The sequence below is a fragment of the Lampetra fluviatilis genome, chromosome 61, assembly GCF_964198595.1.
Source record: "Lampetra fluviatilis chromosome 61, kcLamFluv1.1, whole genome shotgun sequence".
Classification (NCBI taxonomy): Eukaryota; Metazoa; Chordata; class Hyperoartia; order Petromyzontiformes; family Petromyzontidae; genus Lampetra; species Lampetra fluviatilis.
In genome coordinates, this window is record NC_136335.1 from 3,514,408 (window position 1) to 3,536,570 (window position 22,163).

Here is a 22,163-nt window from a genome sequence, read left to right on the forward strand (position 1 = left end):
CATGAACTCAATAGAACTTGTACCATGAACTCAATGGAACTTGTACCATGAACTCAATGGAACTTGTACCATGAACTCAATGGGACTTGTACCATGAACTCAATGGAACTTGTACCATGAACTCAATGGAACTTGTACCATGAACTCAATGGGACTTGTACCATGAACTCAATGGGAGCTACACCATGAACTCAATGGAACTTGTACCATGAACTCAATGGAACTTGTACCATGAACTCAATGGAACTTGTACCATGAACTCAATGGGAGCTACACCATGAACTCAATGGAACTTGTACCATGAACTCAATGGAACTTGTACCATGAACTCAATGGGAGCTACACCATGAACTCAATGGAACTTGTACCATGAACTCAATGGAACTTGTACCATGAACTCAATGGAACTTGTACCATGAACTCAATGGGAGCTACACCATGAACTCAATGGAACTTGTACCATGAACTCAATGGAACCTATACCATGAACTCAATGGAACCTATACCATGAACTCAATGGAACTTGTACCATGAACTCAATGGGAGCTACACCATGGACTCAATGCCCGATTCACCAACACGAAAAAGGAGGCATCATCATCATCACCATCACAGCAGCGACGGTGCCAGTGTGAACTTTACCGCGGTGGACACACGTGACGCCACGATGACACTCATCGTCCCCATCATCGTCGTCCCCATCGTCGTCCCCATCATCATCGTCCTCATCATCGTCCCCATCATCATCGTCCTCATCATCGTCCTCATCATCGTCCCCATCATCGTCGTCCTCATCACGTGGCGAGAGCTCGCATCGAGCGAGGGTGCAGTCAGGGTCATCGTGGGGGGGGGGGTCACACGTTGGGGGGGGGGTCACACGTGGGGGGGGGGGACACTACCCAGGGTGCCGTGTGGCGGCCAGGAAGGGCGCTTCCTGCCGACACGGCCGCAGTGAATCTCGCCACGACTCCGGCTCGGGTTTCTGTGTTTTGATTTATGTTTCCTTCAAATCCCCGCGTGAGTTACGACGGCCGGGGCAAAAAATCACCCCGATGTCCGTCCGATGTTCGTGTGAGTCCATGGGTCTCCGTGTGAGTCTATGGGTCTCTGTGTGAGTATGTGGGTTTCTGTGTGAGTCTATGGGTCTCTGTGTGAGTCTGTGGGTCTCTGTGTAGGTCTCTGGGTCTCTGTGTGAGTCTATGGGTCTCTGTGTAGGTCTATGGGTCTCTGTGTGAGTCTGTGGGTCTCTGTGTGAGTCTATGGGTCTCTGTGTGAGTCTGTGGGTCTCTGTGTGAGTCTGTGGGTCTCTGTGTGAGTCTGTGGGTCTCTGTGTAGGTCTCTGGGTCTCTGTGTGAGTCTATGGGTCTCTGTGTAGGTCTATGGGTCTCTGTGTGAGTCTGTGGGTCTCTGTGTGAGTCTGTGGGTCTCTGTGTAGGTCTCTGGGTCTCTGTGTGAGTCTATGGGTCTCTGTGTAGGTCTATGGGTCTCTGTGTGAGTCTGTGGGTCTCTGTGTGAGTCTATAGATCTCCATGTGAGTCCACGGGTCTCTGTGTGAGTTCATGCGTATTTGTGGGAGTCCAAGGGTGTCTGGTCCATGGGTCTCTGTGTGTGTCGATGGGTCTCTGTGTGGATGTATCAATCTCCAGTGTGAGTCTATGGGTCTCTATGTGAGTGCATGGGTCTCTGTGCCAGTCCATCCACATCCCAGCAACGATGAGAAATTCCCTGCAAATAACTCGCACAGCTGATAAGGTGACGAGTGAGCTCACCACCCGCTCGCCCACCACCCGCTCACCCCACGTGCTCACCCCCCGCTCACCCCCCGCTCACCCCCCGCTCACCCCCACGCGCTCACCCCACCCACTCACCCCATCCGCTCACCCCACGCGCTCACCCCACCCGCTCACCCACCACCCGCTCACCCCACCCGCTCACCCCCACTGGCTCACCCCACCCGCTCACCCCACCCGCTCACCCACCACCCGCTCACCCCACCTGCTCACCCCACCCGCTCGCCCCCACGCGCTCACCCCACCCGCTCGCCCCCACCCGCTCGCCCACCACCCGCTCACCCCACCCGCTCACCCCCACCCGCTCACCCCCACCCGCTCACCCACCACCCGCTCACCCCCCGCTCACCCCACCCGCTCACCCCACCCGCTCACCACCCGCTCACCCCACCTGCTCACCCACCACCCGCTCACCCACCACCCGCTCACCCACCACCCGCTCACCCCCACCCGCTCACCCCACCCGCTCACCCCCACCCGCTCACCCCACCCGCTCACCCTACCCGGATGCTCAAGACCTCCGCTCTCCGCACACGGAGACGCGGGGGGGGGGAGCCTCACGGAGCGACTGTGGGCGGCTCGGCCTAAAGGTAAAGGTCCCCCGCGTAGCCTCGCCGCTCACCGCTCGGCAGGCGAAGGGCGACGGCGAATATTCGGCGCCGGGGGAGACAAAGGCGGCCGGGCGTCGCTAGCGCCGTGCCGGCCTTCACAGGAGCTACGCTCTTCTGACAGCACTTGCCCCAGCAGCCCGTTGGAGGCTATACGGGGGACCTTTGACTTTGTTGGCTAATCTGTTAACGCAACACACGCGCGCGCGTGTGTTGCGTGGGTTCGTGCATTCTTCACCAGAGACCCACGGAAACCTTTATGTTTGGCAAATAAAAGTTTTTCAGAGAAGACTGAGAGCTCCTCCCGGGCTAAACATCAAAGGCAAGTTGCTGCGGGTAATCCTCACCTCGTCCTCATCCTCCTCATCCTCCTCGTCCACCTTCACCTCATCTTCCACCTCATCCTTCACCACCACCTCCTTCACCACCTCCTCCACCTCCTCCTCCACCTCCTCCTCCACCACCTCCTCCTCCTCCACCACCTCTTCCACCACCTCCTCCACCTCCTCCTCCTTCACCTCCTCCACCTCCTCCTCCTCCTCCACCTCCTCCACCTCCTCCACCTCCACCTCCTCCACCTCCTCCACCTCCTCCTCCTCCACCTCCTTCACCTCCTCCACCTCCTCCACCTCCTCCTCCACCTCCTCCATCTCCTCCACCTCCTCCACCTCCTCCTCCTTCACCTCCTCCACAACCTCCACAACCTCCTCCACCTCCTCCACCTCCTCCTCCTCCACCTCCTCCACCTCCTCCACCTCCTCCTCCTTCACCTCCTCCACCTCCTCCACCTCCTCCACCTCCTCCTCCTTTACCTCCTTCACCTCCTCCACCACCTCCTCCACCTCCTCCTCCTTCACCTCCTCCACCTCCTCCTCCTTCACCTCCTTCACCTCCTCCACCACCTCCTCCACCTCCTCCACCTCCTCCTCCTTCACCTCCTCCACCTCCTCCTCCTCCTTCACCTCCTCCACCACCAGAGTGTTGGGGCCAGGCTAGGTCCACCTCGAGGCTGGATGGAGCATCACGTGACAGCCCCAGGTGATGTGCTGACAGGTGTACACGCGCACGCGCGTGCAGGTACACCCTTACAAACAGGTAAACATAGAGACAAAGATCCCCCGTGTAGCCTTAACAGACTGTAGGAGCAAGTGCTGTTAGCGACCGGCACGGCACACAAGGGGGCGGGGTGACCAATACCACACCGCCTTTGTCTCCCCAGTGGCGATGTTCACAACACACCGCACCAGGTGACTCATTTGAGGGCTGAGTCTACCTAGGGGAGGCCCAGAACCGATTCGGATAATCGTCACCGTGGTGTTGGCAGCCCCCTAAGCGGGAATCGAACTTGGGCCCACCGGGTTTGCAGCTCAGTGCGCTACCCACTGCACTACCGCCCCAAAGACAAATGTTCCCCGTGTAGCCTCAACATACTGTTGGGGCAAGTGCTTGAAGGGAGTAGCAGCTATGCGGCTGTATGAGTCACCCACCCACCCCCGCGCGCGTACGCACAGTGAATCGCTGAGTAACGAGGCGATGAGGAGATAGAGGGCATGGTGGGGGGGGGGTGGAACGTACGGTAAAAACCCCGACTCGATTACACGCGCCCCCACGCTCACCCCGGTGATGGCACGGGCCCAAAGCTCACCCGGTGAGGGTACAGGCACCACGGTCACCCGGTGAGGGTACGGGCACCACGCTCACCCGGTGAGGGTACGGGCCCCACGCTCACCCAGTGAGGGTACGGGCACCACGCTCACCCGGTGAGGGTACAGGCACCACGCTCACCCAGTGAGGGTACAGGCACCACGCTCACCCGGTGAGGGCACAGGCACCACGCTCACCCAGTGAGGGTACAGGCACCACGGTCACCCGGTGAGGGTACGGGCACCACGCTCACCCGGTGAGGGTACAGGCACCACGCTCACCCGGTGAGGGCACAGGCACCACGCTCACCCAGTGAGGGTACAGGCACCACGCTCACCCGGTGAGGGCACAGGCACCACGCTCACCCAGTGAGGGTACAGGCACCACGGTCACCCGGTGAGGGTACGGGCACCACGCTCACCCGGTGAGGGTACAGGCACCACGCTCACCCGGTGAGGGCACAGGCACCACGCTCACCCAGTGAGGGTACAGGCACCACGGTCACCCGGTGAGGGTACGGGCACCACGCTCACCCGGTGAGGGTACAGGCACCACACTCACCCGGTGAGGGTACAGGCACCACGCTCACCCAGTGAGGGTACAGGCACCACGCTCACCCGGTGAGGGTACAGGCCCCACGCTCACCCAGTGAGGGCACAGGCACCACGCTCACCCAGTGAGGGTACAGGCCCCACGCTCACCCAGTGAGGGCACAGGCACCACGCTCACCCGGTGAGGGTACGGGCCCCACGCTCACCCGGTGAGGGTACGGGCCCCACGCTCACCCGGTGAGGGCACAGGCACCACGCTCACCCGGTGAGGGTACGGGCCCCACGCTCACCCGGTGAGGGTACGGGCCCCACGCTCACCCGGTGAGGGTACAGGCCCCACGCTCACCCAGTGAGGGCACAGGCCCCACGCTCACCCGGTGAGGGCACAGGCCCCACGCTCACCCAGTGAGGGTACGCGCCCCACGCTCACCCCGGCGAGTGCACGGTGGCTCACGGCAGCTGCCGCAGAGTTGATCCGAAGCGAGCGAGGCACGAGGCTCGGGGGAGTTGTGACATCGTGCGGCTACTGGGGACTCAAGGAACTCGTGCGCGCGTGCGGGGCGGCGGGGGGTTAATGCCCCAGAAAGGCTTCGGGAGACAGAGAAAAACTCAACAAAAACCACCAGCGCTGAAAGGTTTTGATGGCTTTTGCGAAAACTCCACCCGCGGTTGGACTCCGGGCAGCCGTGGACTTCGGCTGTCGCGAGCGAACCACTTTGGATGGGGCCAGGACTGCAAAATCGTTGACGACGATGAATTATTCAGCGTGCATCGACATGGGTGCTATTCTCGGACGAGCCGACCGCTGGCAACACACGGTCGCCTACTCGGCTCCCAGGGACGCTTCAGCGGCCGCTTAGGGTCGCTGGGGTCAGTCCAGCGTGCGTGTACGTGGAACTACATTCGCACCGTACGTAATCGGAGGTTACAGTGTTGAGTCTATGGGCAGTGTTGAGTCTATGGGTAGTGTTGAGTCTATGGGTAGTGTTGAGTCTATGGGTAGTGTTGAGTCTATGGGCAGTGTTGAGTCTATGTGCAGTGTTGAGTCTATGGGTAGTGTTGAGTCTATGGGTAGTGTTGAGTCAATGGACAGTGTTGAGTCAATGGACAGTGTTGAGTCTATGTGCAGTGTTGAGTCTATGGGTAGTGTTGAGTCTATGGGTAGTGTTGAGTCTATGGGTGGTGTTGAGTCAATGGACAGTGTTGAGTCTATGTGCAGTGTTGAGTCTATGGGTAGTGTTGAGTCTATGGGTAGTGTTGAGTCTATGGGTAGTGTTGAGTCTATGGGCAGTGTTGAGTCTATGTGCAGTGTTGAGTCTATGGGTAGTGTTGAGTCTATGGGTAGTGTTAGTCTATGGGCAGTGTTCGTGTCTGGGCAGTGTTGAGTCTATGGGCAGTGTTGAGTCTGTGGGTAGTGTTCGTGTCTGGGCAGTGTTAGTCTATGGGCAGTGTTGAGTCTATGGGTAGTGTTAGTCTATGGGTAGTGTTAGTCTATGGGCAGTGTTGAGTCTATGGGTAGTGTTAGTCTATGGGCAGTGTTGAGTCTATGGGTAGTGTTAGTCTATGGGCAGTGTTGAGTCTATGGGTAGTGTTAGTCTATGGGCAGTGTTGAGTCTATGGGTAGTGTTAGTCTATGGGCAGTGTTGAGTCTATGGGTAGTGTTAGTCTATGGGCAGTGTTAGTCTATGGGCAGTGTTAGTCTATGGGCAGTGTTGAGTCTATGGGCAGTGTTGAGTCTATGGGCAGTGTTAGTCTATGGGCAGTGTTGAGTTTATGGGCAGTGCTGAGTCTATGGGTAGTGTTAGTTTATGGGCAGTGTTGAGTCTATGGGCAGTGTTGAGTCTATGGGCAGTGTTAGTCTATGGGCAGTGTTGAGTTTATGGGCAGTGTTGAGTCTATGGGTAGTGTTAGTTTATGGGCAGTGTTGAGTCTATGGGCAGTGTTAGTCTATGGGCAGTGTTAGTCTATGGGCAGTGTTGAGTTTATGGGCAGTGTTGAGTCTATGGGCAGTATGTATGTACGTTGAACTTCTTTTGCACCGTACGTAGCCAACCTCGCTAATTGGAGGTGCGGGTTAAGGAAAACAAACTGTGCACAACAACAATCAGCTCTAAAGCAGAAAGCGGATGGCGTGGTAGTAGTAGTATTAGGATCAGTGTTTTGAATGCGCGCCACGGTATTAACCAGGGCGGACTGCTGGGTCCGAACAGCGAACTTCTGCATTGAAGCTCTTGACCCCAACGCACTGGGGGAGAGTCTGGGTGGTTCACGAGTTGGAGCCGAGTCACACCCCGGGCTCTCGGCTACGATACGGCCATTAAGAACCCCTCGACAGACAGAGACTACGAAACTAAGCACCTGTTTTGTCTATCTTACCAGGTGAAGTGTCCATTGAGCTTGTTCAGAAGCGACCAGGCCACCACAAATGATAGCCCAACGAAGTGGACCAATCATCATCGTCGTTGTCTTTGTGTTAAAATGTATAGCAGCAGCAGCAGCAGCTAAATACACTGAACGCGTGATGACGACGATGATGATCCTAAACGGTGGAGGGACAAGCCGGAGGACCCGGAGAAAAATCCACGCGACCACAGGGAGAGGGAGACACGCAAACTCCAAATACACAGCAGCAGGCGTCAGGGTTGGGATCGATTCCACAACCTCCTGCATACCGGGCGAGGTAGTTAACATCTCGGCCCGTGTCTTGAGCCGCGAGCCAAGGGCCTAACAAACTGCCCGGTCATGAGACACGGCCATGATGATATCCCTGAGAGACAGAGACACACCCAGTGACAGGGAATGCGTCTCTTGACGTGGCCATTAAGAACACTCCGAGAAGCAGGGTGGCCCGGTGCCCGTGTCTTGAGCCGCGAGCCAAGGGGCGAGGGTCTAAGCGCCCAATTACGAGACGCGCCAATGATGATATCTCCGAGAGACAGAGACACACCCAGCGACAAGGAATGTGTCTCTTGACGTGGACATTACGAACACCGAGACAGACACGTCCAGTACCCAGGACTCGAACCCAGACCCCCGGCGGCGCCGGGCTCGGCTACCCCGACACCAGAGGTCGCAACCGGGTGCCCAATACCTGTACCCTACCCGATACCCGGCTACCCGTACCCGACCCTGGCGCGGCCGGGTACGGGTACGGGTAGGCCGTGAGTCACTGGTGAGTAACCGTTTGTCACTCATTTCCCAACGTCTTGTCTCTTCTCACAATTCAAGTTCCTAGAATCAACCCACCCGCGCCTGCAACATGGCTTCATCCCAGAGGTCGCAATCAGGTACCAGATACCCGTACCCTACCCGTATCCGGCCGGGTGCGGGTAAGGTACGGCCGGGTACAGGTACGGGTACCCGTTTGCGACCCTGGTGCGGCCGGGTACGGGTACGGGTAAGGAATCAAAACCCGTTTGCGAACTCTGCCCGACACGGCAAAAACGCGAAGCCCTTGACGCACATCGCTGCCGGCGGAGTTCGGCACACGCGACCGATGTTTAGTCTGCGCCCGACGGCACTGCCGCCTGGTTACAAAGAGCAAAGGTCCCCCCCACACCCATGTAGCCTCCACAGACTGCCGGGCAAGTGCCGTTAGCGGGCGGCAGAGGTCGCAAACGGGTTTTGATTCCTTACCCGTACCCGGCCGCACCAGGGTCGCAAACGGGTACCCGTACCCGTACCCGGCCGGGTACAGGAAGCCGTATCCTACCCGTACCCTACCCGAAATGAGTGACAAACGGTTACTCACCAGTGACTCACGGCCTACCCGTACCCGTACCCGGCCGCACCAGGGTCGCAAACGGGTACGGGTATCGGTTACCCGGTTGCGACCTCTGGCGGGTGGCGGCGATGTTTTCGCGCCGCCGCACCGGGTGCTCATTTGAGACCCGAGTCGACCTAGGGGAGGCCCAGGACCCGTTCAGAAAATCGTCGTCCGGTGGTGTTGGTCGCGAGCGGGAATCGAACTCAGGTAGCCGGAGTGCGTAGCGCAGCGCTAACCGCTACTACGCTACCGCTCCCATGATCATACTCCACCGCAAAGACAAGGACAAAGGTGCCCCGTGTAGCCCACAGAGGGCTGTCGGGGCAAGTGCCGTTAGCGAGTAGCGACACTCTGCTATGGCCTCGAAGGGCGTTGTTGGTATGGCCGGTACCACGCCGTGGAGAAGGCATCACCCCTTCGTAGTTGCACCGTGCCGGCCTTCACAGGTGCTGATGCTGCTGCTAAGCACCTGCCCCGGCATTCTGCTGCAGGCTATACGGGGGACCTTTATCTGTGTTGCTGCCCGCGCGTGCGTGCATGCGTGTGTATGCGCGCGCGACACTAACAACACTCAAAGTCCGCGTGACATTTCCCAGGGCGTTGGTGGGGTTCTCTTGCTTTTTCTCGTGAGAGCAGCAGCAGCAGCAGTAACATTCCTCCTCCTCCTGCTGCTGCTGCTGCTGCCGCTGCTGCCGCTGCTGCGTCACCTGCAGCGGCATGGCCACCGCGCGGGGTGGTGAAAGTTCAACTCCCGCCCCGAGGCAGCCCGCCAGCCGGTGGTACTCAATTAACACACACACACACACAATTAACACACACACAGAATTAACACACACACACACAATTAACACACACACACACAATTAACACACACACACACACAATTAACACACACACACACAATTAACACACACACACACAATTAACACACACACACACACAATTAACACACACACACACAATTAACACACACACACACAATTAACACACACACAGCACACACACAATTAACACACACACCACACACACAATTAACACACACACACCACACACCCAATTAACACACACACACAGAATTAACACACACCCAATTAACACACACACACAATTAACACACACACACAATTAACACACACACAATTAACACACACAGTTAACACACACACATCATGGGACCTCCATTTGCCAGTACCAAAAATATGAGCAATAGGTTTTCCCCTTTTTTCTGGCAACAAAACAGGTGTTAAGATATTAAAACACCAAACTGAAAGTTTTTATCAAGGAATCATGTCACTGCATTAACCACAATGCTTGTGGTCAGAATGCAAGCAAAAAACACACTCTGATAAAATATGCATTGTCTTTGAAACTGATTGGTCCACACCAGAGACAGCTTTCTTTTGAGCCACGTCTCAAAACGGCGTCCTCTGGTCTAACACCGCTTTGAGACGAGACTCAAAAAGAAAGCTGTCTCTGGTGTGGACCAATCAGTTTCAAAGACAATGCATATTTTTACCAGAGTGTGTTTTTTGCTTGCATTCTGACCATAAGCACTGTGGTTATACTGGTAGGAACCTACTGGTTCCACCAGCCCACAGGGGATTATTGTGTCCGTCCGTCGTGCAGGGAGGGGCTGGGTGGGGAGGGTGGGGCTGGGTGGGGAGGGGAGGGTGGAGAGGGGCTGGGTGGGGAGGGTGGGGCTGGGTGGGGAGGGTGGGGAGAGGCTGGGTGGGGAGGGGCTGGGTGGGGAGGGTGGGGCTGGGTGGGGAGGGGAGGGAGGGGAGGGGCTGGGTGGGGAGGGAGGGGAGGGGCTGGGTGGGGAGGGAGGGGAGGGGCTGGGTAGGGAGGGTGGGGAGGGTGGGGAGGGTGGGGGGTGAGAGGGGTGGGGCTGGGTGGGGAGGGGCTGGTCACCCCGTGGTGCCCTTATAAAACTCAACGTTTAACCTACTCACGCCGGCTTGTGCCCGCCCTCACAGTCGGGCATATTTGCGGAATACACCACGCCGCCGTTGACCCTGCAGGCCATTGACCGAGCAACCCAACGTTCCTACCAGCTCCCTCTGCAGGAATGTGTTGCAGTCACTTGATTCCTTGTAAAAGATTTAAATTTGGTGTTTTAACATCTTAACGCAGCTGTTTTGTTCCTCTTTGGTTCTGTCGGTGAAGTCACGTAGAGAGAAAATAAATTAAATAATAGAACACGACGTGTCGATTGCAACACACGCAATCGTCATCAGGTAGAAAACAAACCTAGTGAGCTTAGCAATACAATGCAACACAGAGAGTCGGCCAACACAACAGTCAACACCACACCTGGTTTGTTGCCAGAAAAAAAAGACAAAGATCCCCCCCCCCTTTCCCCGTGTAGCCTCAACAGACTGTAGGGGCAAGTGCTGTTTGTGAGCACCTATGAAGGCCGGCACGGTACACGAGGGGGTGGGAGGCCAGCACCACGCCCGGCCGCCTTTGTCTCCCTAGTGGCGATGTTTTACACACCGCACCAGGTACTCATTTGAGGCCGAGTCGACCACAAAGATAAAGACAAAGGTCCCCCGTATAGCCTTAACAGACTGTAGGGGCAAGTGCTGTTAGCGAGCACCTATGAAGGCGGGCACGGCACACGAGGGGGTGGGTGGCCAGCACCACGCCTGGCCGCCTTTGTCTCCCTAGTAGCGATGTTTACTACACACCGCACCAGGTACTCATTTTAAGCTGAGTCGACACACACACACACCACCAGTAACACACACATTTAACACACACAATTAACACACACACCACCAGTAACACACACCACCAGTAACACACACACAATTAACACACACACACAATTAACACACACACCACCAGTAACACACACACAATTAACACACACAATTAACACACACACCACCAGTAACACACACCACCAGTAACACACACACAATTAACACACACACACAATTAACACACACAACACCAGTAACACACACACATTTAACACACACAATTAACACACACACCACCAGTAACACACACACAATTAACACACACACAATTAACACACACACACAATTAACACACACAACACCAGTAACACACACACAATGAATACACACACACACGGCACACTAACAGTAAACCTCTCTTCACAGATGATGCCACGTGCTCATTGCATTCTACCGGCGACCAGCAACCCCTATGGGTCTCTATGTGAGTCTATGGGTCTCTATGTGAGTCTATGGGTCTCTATGTGAGTCTATGGGTCTCTATGTGAGTCTATGGGCCTCTATGTGAGTCTATGGGTCTCTACGTGAGTCTATGGGTCTCTACGTGAGTCTATGGGCCTCTATGCGAGTCTATGGGTCTCTATGTGAGTCTATGGGTCTCTATGTGAGTCTATGGGTCTCTATGTGAGTCTATGGGTCTCTATGTGAGTCTGTGGGTCTCTATGTGAGTCTATGGGTCTCTATGTGAGTCTATGGGTCTCTGTGAGTCTACGGGTCTCTATGCGAGTCTATGGGTCTCTATGTGAGTCTATGGGTCTCTATGTGAGTCTATGGGTCTCTATGTGAGTCTATGGGTCTCTATGTGAGTCTATGGGCCTCTATGTGAGTCTATGGGTCTCTACGTGAGTCTATGGGTCTCTACGTGAGTCTATGGGCCTCTATGCGAGTCTATGGGTCTCTATGCGAGTCTATGGGTCTCTATGTGAGTCTATGGGTCTCTATGTGAGTCTATGGGTCTCTATGTGAGTCTGTGGGTCTCTATGTGAGTCTATGGGTCTCTATGTGAGTCTATGGGTCTCTGTGAGTCTACGGGTCTCTATGTGAGTTTATGGGTCTCTATGTGAGTCTATGGGTCTCTATGTGAGTCTATGGGTCTCTATGTGAGTCTATGGGTCTCTATGTGAGTGTATGGGTCTCTATGTGAGTCTATGGGTCTCTATGTGAGTCTATGGGTCTCTATGTGAGTCTATGGGTCTTTATGTGAGTTTATGGGTCTCTATGTGAGTCTATGGGTCTCTATGTGAGTGTATGGGTCTCTATGTGAGTCTATGGGTCTCTATGTGAGTCTATGGGTCTCTATGTGAGTCTATGGGTCTCTATGTGAGTCTATGGGTCTCTATGTGAGTCTATGGGTCTCTATGTGAGTCTATGGGTCTCTATGTGAGTCTATGGGTCTATATGTGAGTCTGTGGGTCTCTATGAAGGTCTATGGGTCTCTATGTGAGTCTATGGGTCTCTATGTGAGTCTATGGGTCTCTATGTGAGTCTATGGGTCTCTATGTGAGTCTATGGGTCTCTATGTGAGTCTATGGGTCTCTATGTGAGTCTATGGGCCTCTATGCGAGTCTATGGGTCTCTATGTGAGTCTATGGGTCTCTATGTGAGTCTATGGGTCTCTATGTGAGTCTATGGGTCTCTATGTGAGTCTGTGGGTCTCTATGAAGGTATATGGGTCTCTATGTGAGTCTATGGGTCTCTATGTGAGTCTATGGGTCTCTATGTAAGTCTATGGGTCTCTACTGTGAGTCTATGGGCCTCTATGTGAGTCTATGGGTCTCTATGTGAGTCTATGGGTCTCTATGTGAGTCTATGGGTCTCTATGTGAGTCTATGGGTCTCTATGTGAGTCTATGGGCCTCTATGTGAGTCTATGGGTCTCTATGTGAGTCTATGGGTCTCCATGTGAATCTATGGGTCTCTATGTGAGTCTATGGTCTCTATTTTAGTCTATTGGCCTTTATGTGAATCTACGGGTCTCTATGTGAGTCTATGGGTCTCTAAGTGAGTCAATGGGTCTCTATGTGAGTCTATGGGTCTCTATGTGAGTCTATGGGTCTCTATCTGAGTCTATGGGTCTCTATCTGAGTCTATGGGTCTCTATGTGAATCTATGGGTCTCAATCTGAGTCTATGGGTCTCTATTTTAGTCTATGAGCCTTTAGGTGAATCTATGGGTCTCTATGTGAGTCTATGGGTCTCTATCTGAGTCTATGGGTCTCTATGTGAGTCTATGGGTCTCTATGTGAATCTATGGGTCTCTATGTGAGTCTATGGGTCTCTATGTGAATCTATGGGTCTCTATGCAAGTCAATGGGTCTCTATGCAAGTCTATGGGCCTTTATGTGAATCTATGGGCCTCTATGTGAGTCTATGGGCCTTTATATGAATATATGGGCCTCTATGTGAATCTATGGGTCTCCATGTGAGTATATGTGAGTCTATGGGTCTCCATGTGAGTCTACGGGTCTCCATGTGAGTCTATGGGCCTCTATGTGAGTCTATGGGTCTCTATGTGAGTCTATGTGAGTCTATGGGTCTCTATGTGAATCTATGGGCCTCTGTGTGAGTCTATGGGCCTCTGTGTGAGTCTACGGGTCTCCATGTGAGTCTACGGGTCTCCATGTGTTGGTGGCTCACGCTCGCCTTACTGCAAGAAGCACCTGGGTTCGATTCCCGACTCATTTCTGCGTGTGTGGAGTTGGGCTGTTCTCTTCCTGCTCTGCAGCGTGTGAGCGAGTCTGAGCGCACGTGTAGCGGTTAGCGCTGCGAACCTGACCACCCGGGTTCGATTCCCGCTCGCGGCCAACACCGGTGACGATTAGCTGAACCGGTACTGAGCCTCCCCTAGGTCGACTCAGCCTCTAATGAGTACCTGGTGCGGTGTGTAAACATCGCCACTCGGGAGACAAAGGCGGTCCCGGGCGTGGTGTTGGCCACCCGCCCCCTTCGTGTGCCGTGCCGGCCTTCGAAGGTGCTACTCGCTCACAGCGCTTGCCCCGACGTTCTGTTAAGGCTACACGGGGGAACTTTGTCTTTGTGTGTGGAGTGAAGGACGCCACCGAGGAGTTTGAGGCAGTCGCCCTCCGGCAACAACGGAGGGCAGTGGACCAACGCTCTCAACAACCAGAATGCCGAGCGGCGAAAACGCAGAAAGTTGTCACAGTGGCGCGCACTCATGTTGCTTCCTGCCAGTCATCTCAGTCAGTCGACCCACGGCGCCCGGGTCTGTCACGTGACCTCCCGCCGCCAGCAGGCCTTCGCCGCCTCACGTGGCCTCAAAGTGCACCTAGCATGGTACAGTGACGTCACCGCAGAGGTCGCAACCGGGTACCCGATACCCGTACCCTACCCGATACCCGGCTACCCGTACCCAGCCGGGTACGGGTACGGGTAGCCGTTTGCGACCCTGGTGCGGCCGGGTACGGGTAAGGAATCAAAACCCGTTTGCGACCCTGGTGCGGCCGGATACGGATACGCCGTGAGTCACTGGTGAGTAACCGTTTGTCACTCATTTCGGGTAGGGTACGGGTACGGGTAGGGAACGGGTACCCATTTGCGACCCTGGTGCGGCCGGGTACGGGTACGGGTAAGGAATCAAAACCCGTTTGCGACCTCTGCGTCACCGCCACTTTAGCGGTGAACGGCGGTTGTTGTTGTTGTTGGCGACTGTTGTTGTTGTTGTTGTTGTGTGGAGTTCCCCCCCATGTTTCGCGCGGGTTTCCCGTGTCTCCTGCCATCGCTAAAAGCACACACGCACACAGTGGAACTGGCATTGGCCAATACTTAATTTGGAGCTTACTTAATTTGGCATTGGCCAAACCACAAAACCACCGGCTCTTGACTCACTTAGCATCGCGTTCAGCAGCGGCAGCTTTGGCCTCACGAAGGAAGCCGAACGTCGAATGAATTTGCCACGCCACCGGTTTGAGTCTCGGGGAGGAGAGGGCTCATTGAAGACTCCCCCCCCCAAACCCCTTTCTCACACTCACCTGGACGCGCGAGCGCACACACAGCGGAAAAGAGAACGTATTTTTTGAAAAATTAACCCGTTAAAACAAAGTTTTTCACTATAAATCCTTTATATGCGTGGCGGCTAGAGTCCTCTCGTCCTCTGGCTTGAGATGGCTGCCACCTATGGGTCAGATGATTGCCTGCCACCATTAAGCAATTGGTAATTAAATATAAAAAAAAATCCTAAAAAGTGTAAAATTTTGGAAAAAAAATTTCACGAAAATTAATTGTCACGCACAACGAGTCTGTGTGCAAAATGTCAGCTCAATTGGATCACGGGAAGTGGGTTAAAAAACGACCAAAAGATTTTCACGGTCGTAAGCGCGCGCGCAAGCAAGCAAGTGAACTTAATATAAAGGATTTAAAAATAAATGTCGCTGTTTATTTAACCAGTTGAGGCTCCCACTGAGCTGCGTGAGCTCTCGTCTTACAGATGCGAGCTGTGGCTTTCACAAACGAGGCCTCAACACAAACGAAGGCTCAACGAAGGCTCAACGAGCGAGCCCTCTTCTTGGTTCTTTCGGTAAAGTCACGTAGAAGGGAAATAATAAAATAATAAAAATAAAACATGATATGTTTCTTTCGGTAAAGTCACATAGAAGGGAAATAATAAAATAATAAAAATAAAACATAATATGTTTCTTTCGGTAAAGTCACGTAGAAGGGAAATAATAAAATAATAAAAATAAAACATAATGTTTCTTTCGGTAAAGTCACGTAGAAGGGAAATAATAAAATAATAAAAATAAATCCTTATATGTTTCTTTCGGTAAAGTCACGTAGAAGGGAAATAATAAAATAATAAAAATAAAACATAATATGTTTATTTCGGTAAAGTCACGTAGAAGGGAAATAATAAAATAATAAAAATAAAACATCATATGTTTCTTTCGGTAAAGTCACGTAGAAGGGAAATAATAAAATAATAAAAATAAAACAATTTGTTTCTTTCGGTAAAGTCACGTAGAAGGGAAATAATAAAATAATAAAAATACATCATTTTAATAATAAAAATAAAGCATTTTATTTTTATTATTTTATTACTTCCCTTCTACGTGACTTTACCAAAATAACCAAGAAGATGAATCCCTGCAGTCACGAAAGCTTTAAATCTAGAATGAAACCTTTTTTACAAGGATTCGTGTCTGCATTAACCACAATACCTGCAGTCAAATACAAACAAAAACACACACTCTGATAATATATGATGCATTGTCCTTAAAACGGATTGGTCCACACCAAGGGACGGCCTTTCTTTTGAGCCTCGACCCAATTGGTGCTCAACCAGAGGAGGCCAAAAGGCGTACACAGCTCAAAGACGATTGACCAGGTAAGGCCCACTGAGCTATTTCACTTATTTTTTGCAGAAGCAACCTGCCAACAAAATTACAGCTCAACGAAGTTGGCTCACCTACGTCGCCGTGGGAGTTTATAGCAGCGGCCAAATCAACTCCGAACGCGCGCCGACTCTAAACGTGGAGGGGAAAACCGGAGGACCCCGAGAAAAATCCACACGACTACCACGGGGAGAGAGAGAGAGAGACGCAAAAAAAACTCCACATATACAGGCGTCGGGGTCAAACCCACGACCTCCTTGAATATACTCATGGCTCAAAACGTCAAGCAGCCCTGCAGAGAACAGCCCCCGGGGAAGTGGACATCACAGATCTACAACTGAGATCACTACTTCTTCAAGTGACACACTGGTGCAGACAGAACGGCCCCGGGAAGTGGACATCACAGATCTACATCTGAGACCCCATCTTCTTCTTCAAGTTAAAACTTGTCGACACGGTAGAGGCGGAACTTTCCCGGCCCCACTGTGCCACACCAGAGTAACGTCCGTTGCGCCCACGGTCAAACCGATCATTTGAATAACACTGGTCAACACACTTTTTCTGGCATAAGGTATTCCAACGGTTCATAAGGTAATTTTGGGGTGCCGATTCCAAATCTGGCATCAGTTATTGTCTATCACATCAGGTTTTTTTGAGATATAAAATATTGCATTTTCAATAAAAACTGCGGAAGAAAAATATTAAATGATATTATAAACACACTATCCTAAAAATACAGCACCATATTTTAACACTGAAGCAGTCACTGACTCGCAACTTGCAATCATAAGTGACAGAGTTAATTTCGGGTAAAATCAATGAAAATGGGGTATGCCGATAGCATAAAAATGAGATGTGATAGAGCAAATCTGACATCAGAGTTGGAATCGGCACCCTGAAATTAGTCTAAAACAGCTGCAAAAATCCAGGCCAGAATTTTTTATTTAATTTTGTTGACCAGTGTTATCCGAGCTCGCGAATTCTCCAAGAGTCGGAACTCGATGAAATTCAGCGCAGAACCACCGTGTGATCGTGCTCAGGCGAGTTTTGTTTGTGCGGCTACTGGTGACCAGACTCAGAACATCAACTCGCTGAACCTGAAAACCCAGTTGGATCACAACTCCAATGATTGCATGGGCCTCCACGCGAGACTCGGGTGTCTATGCAATTTGGTTCTATTCGGTAAAGTCACGCAGGTGAATCGTGATTTAATTGAATAGTTTTTCAATTTTATTTTATTTAATATTTTACCTACGTGACTTTACCGAAGAAAACCTAATAGGATGGATTCTTGCAGTCACGAAAACTTCAAATCTAGAACAAGGGTGTCTCTCTGTGAATCGATGGTCTCTACGGGTCTGACCCAGGTCTAAAAGTACTTACACGCCTACGTGTACAGCTGTACACGCGTACAAGAATACATGCAGCTACACGCACCCATGTGTACAACTAAGAAAAAAAGACAAAGATCCCCCGTATAGCCTCATCAGACTGTAGGGGCAAGTGCTGTTAGCGAGCACCTATCAAGGCCGGCACGGTACACGAGGGGGTGGGTGGCCAGCACCACGCCCGACCGCCTTTGTCTCCCCAGTGGCGATGTTTACTACACACCGCGCTAGGTGACTCATTTGAGTCCGAGAGATCGTCGCTGGCGCTAACCGCTGCGCCACCGCTCCCCCCCCACGCAGGTAAACACACCCAGGTACAACAGCAGCAGCAGCACACTCGAAAGGCAAAGGTACCCCGTATAGCCTCAACAGACTGTCGGGGCAAGTCTTGTTAGCACGGCACACGAGGGGTGGCAAACACCACGCCCGGCCGCCTTTGTCTCCCCTACACACCGCATCAGGTACTCGTTTCGAGGCCGAGTCGACCTAGGGGAGGCCCAGGACCGGTTCGCACGTGTTGGGAGCCGTGAGCGGGAATCGAACTCGGGTCGCCGGGTTCGTAGCGCAGCGCGCGAATCGCTGCACCACCGCTCCCAATACACACACACACAAGTACACACACAAGTACACACACATACACACACACACAAGTACACACACACAAGCACACACACGTACACACGTACACACGTACACACACACACGTACACACACACAAGTACACACACACATACACACACACATACACGTACACACGTACACACACACAAGTACACACACACATACACACACACACACACAAGCACACACAGTACACACACACACAGTACACACACACACAGTACACACACACAAAAGTACACACACACAAGTACACACACACAAGTACACACACACAAGTACACACACACACACAAGTACACACACACAAGTACACACACACAAGTACACACACACACAAGTACACACACACACAAGTACACACACACACACAAGTACACACACACACACACAAGTACACACACACACACACAAGTACACACAAGTACACACACACAAGTACACACACAAGTACACACACAGATGTGCACACACACACACAAGTACACACACGTAAGTACACACATACACAAGTACACACACACAAGTACACACACACACAAGTACACACACAAATGTACACACACACAAGCACACACACGTACACACACACACACACGTACACACACACATACACACACACATACACGTACACACACACACACGTACACACACACAAGTACACACACACATACACACACACACAAGCACACACAGTACACACACACACAGTACACACACACACAGTACACACACACAAAAGTACACACACACAAAAGTACACACACAGAAGTACACACACAGATGTGCACACACACAAGTACACACACACACAAAAGTACACACACACAAGTACACACACACACACAAGTACACACACACACGTACACACACACACACAAGTACACACACACAAGTACACACACAAGTACACACACAGATGTGCACACACACACACAAGTACATACACAAGTACACACACAAGTACACACACACACAAGTACACACACACAAGTACACACACAAGTACACACACACAAGTTCACACACACAAGTACACACACACACACACAAGTACACACACACAAGTACACACACACAAGTACACACACACAAGTACACACGTACACACACAAGTACACACACACACAAGTACACACGCACACACACAAGTACACACACACACGTACACACACACGTACACACACACGTAAGCACACACACACACAAGTACACACACACACAAGTACACACACACACAAGTACACACACACACAAGTACACACACAAATGTACACACACACATGTACACACACACACACGTACACACACACATGTACACACACACACGTACACACACACACAAGTACACACACACACAAGTACACACACACACACAAGTACACACACACGTACACACACACACACAAGTACACATACACACACACATGTACACACACACATGTACACACACACACACGTACACACACACACACAAGTACACACACACACACAAGTACACACACACACAAGTACACACACACATGTACACACATACACGTACACACACACACACACAAGAACACACACACACACACAAGTACACACACACACACGTAAGTACACACACACACAAGTACACACACACACACACACGAGTACACACACACACACGAGTACACACACACAAGTACACACACACACAAGTACACACACACACAAGTACACACGTACACAAGTACACACGTACACAAGTACACACACACACAAGCACACACACAAGTACACACACACACAAGTACACACACACATGTACACACACACATGTACACACACACATGTACACACACACACAAGTACACACACACACAAGTACACACACACATGTACACAACACACGTACACACACACACACAAGTACACACACACACAAGTACACACACACAAGTACACACACACACACACAAGTACACACACACACAAGTACACACACACATGTACACACACACATGTACACACACACGTACACACACACAAGTACACACCACACATGTACACACACAATGTACACACACACAACGTACACCACACAAGTACACACACACAAGTACACACACACATGTACACACACCAGTACACACACACAAGTACACACACACACAAGTACACACACACACAAGTACACACACACATGTACACACACACACGTACACACACACACAAGTACACACACACACAAGTACACACACACACATGTACACACACACATGTACACACACACAGGTACACACACATGTACACACACACACAAGTACACACACACAAGTACACACACACATGCACACACACACATGTACACACATGTACACACACACACGTACACACACACACAAGTACACACACACACGAGTACACACACACAAGTACACACACAAGTACACACACACATGTACACACACACACAAGTACACACACACACGAGTACACACACAACTCACCTGCAGCTATAACCAGGACGCCGAATGACACCAACACGACCATCACTCCCCCTCCTCCTCCTCCTCCACCTTCTCGTCGTCGTCTCCTCATCGTCCTCCCTCCACGATCGATGTCCGATCAAAGGCAGCAGCCGGTGTCACCCTCTCCACACATTGTCCACCTTCTCTCTCTCGCGTCTCTCTCTCCCCCCGTGTTACCTCCCTGTCCACACCACCAAGTCTCTGAAGCCAGCCAGCCACACACACAACGCCCGCCTCCTCCCCCGGTGTGTGTGATGTGGTGTGTGTGTATCACCAAGCCCAGTAAACTCGTGGTGGTGCGTGTGTGTCTCTCTCCCCTAGCCTCTGTGTCGCTCTGCCCACACACACACGCAGACTCCACGGCTGGGAAGCGTGACGTCTCCACCCCTAGCCCCACCCACGCCTAACCCCACCCACCGCCCCGCCGCTAGCCCCAACCCACACCCGCCTAGCCCACCCACATCGCCCGCCTAGCCCCTACCCCCCACACCACCACCACCCAGCCCTAGCCACAGCCCTAGCCCTACACGCCAGCGGCACACCCCCCTGCCTAGCCCCACCCGACCCCACGCCCTACCCCACCCCAGCCCCACGCCTAGCCTCAACCCACCCCCGCCTAGCCCCACCCACCCCCGCCTAGCCCCACCCACCCCCCGCCTAGCCCCACCCACCCCCCGCTAGCCCCACCCACCCCCCGCCTAACCCCACCCACCCCCCGCCTAGCCCCACCCACCCCCCGCCTAGCCCCACCCACCCTCGCCTAGCCCCACCCACCCCACGCCTAGCCCCACCCACCCCCGCCTAGCCCCACCCACCCCACGCCTAGCCCCACCCACCCCCCGCCTAACCCCACCCACCCCCGCCTAGCCCCACCCACCCCCCGCCTAGCCCCACCCACCCCCCCGCCTAACCCCACCCACCCCCGCCTAGCCCCACCCACCCCCCGCCTAGCCCCACCCACCCGACGCCTAGCCCCACCCACCCACGCCTAGCTCCACCCACCCCCCGCTAGCCCCACCCACCCCCCGCCTAGCCCCACCGACCCCCCGCCTAACCCCACCCACCCCCCGCCTAGCCCCACCCACCCCCCGCCTAGCCCCACCCACCTCCGCCTAACCCCACCCACCCCCCGCCTAGCCCCACCCACCCCACGCCTAGCCCCACCCACCCCCGCCTAACCCCA

The 22,163-nt window shown here is 53.1% G+C and overlaps 1 protein-coding gene across 1 annotated transcript in view; it reads right to left on the bottom strand.

Moving 5' to 3' along the window:
- The window catches only part of LOC144951267 (neural proliferation differentiation and control protein 1-like), a 52,125-nt gene extending 30,788 nt beyond the window's left edge, over positions 1–21,337 (bottom strand). The window contains 1 exon segment of the mRNA XM_078881430.1: positions 20,960–21,337. Within this exon segment, the coding sequence (XP_078737556.1) occupies positions 20,960–21,050 (91 nt within the window). The 5' untranslated portion in view covers positions 21,051–21,337.
- Positions 21,338–22,163: the final 826 nt, after the last annotated feature.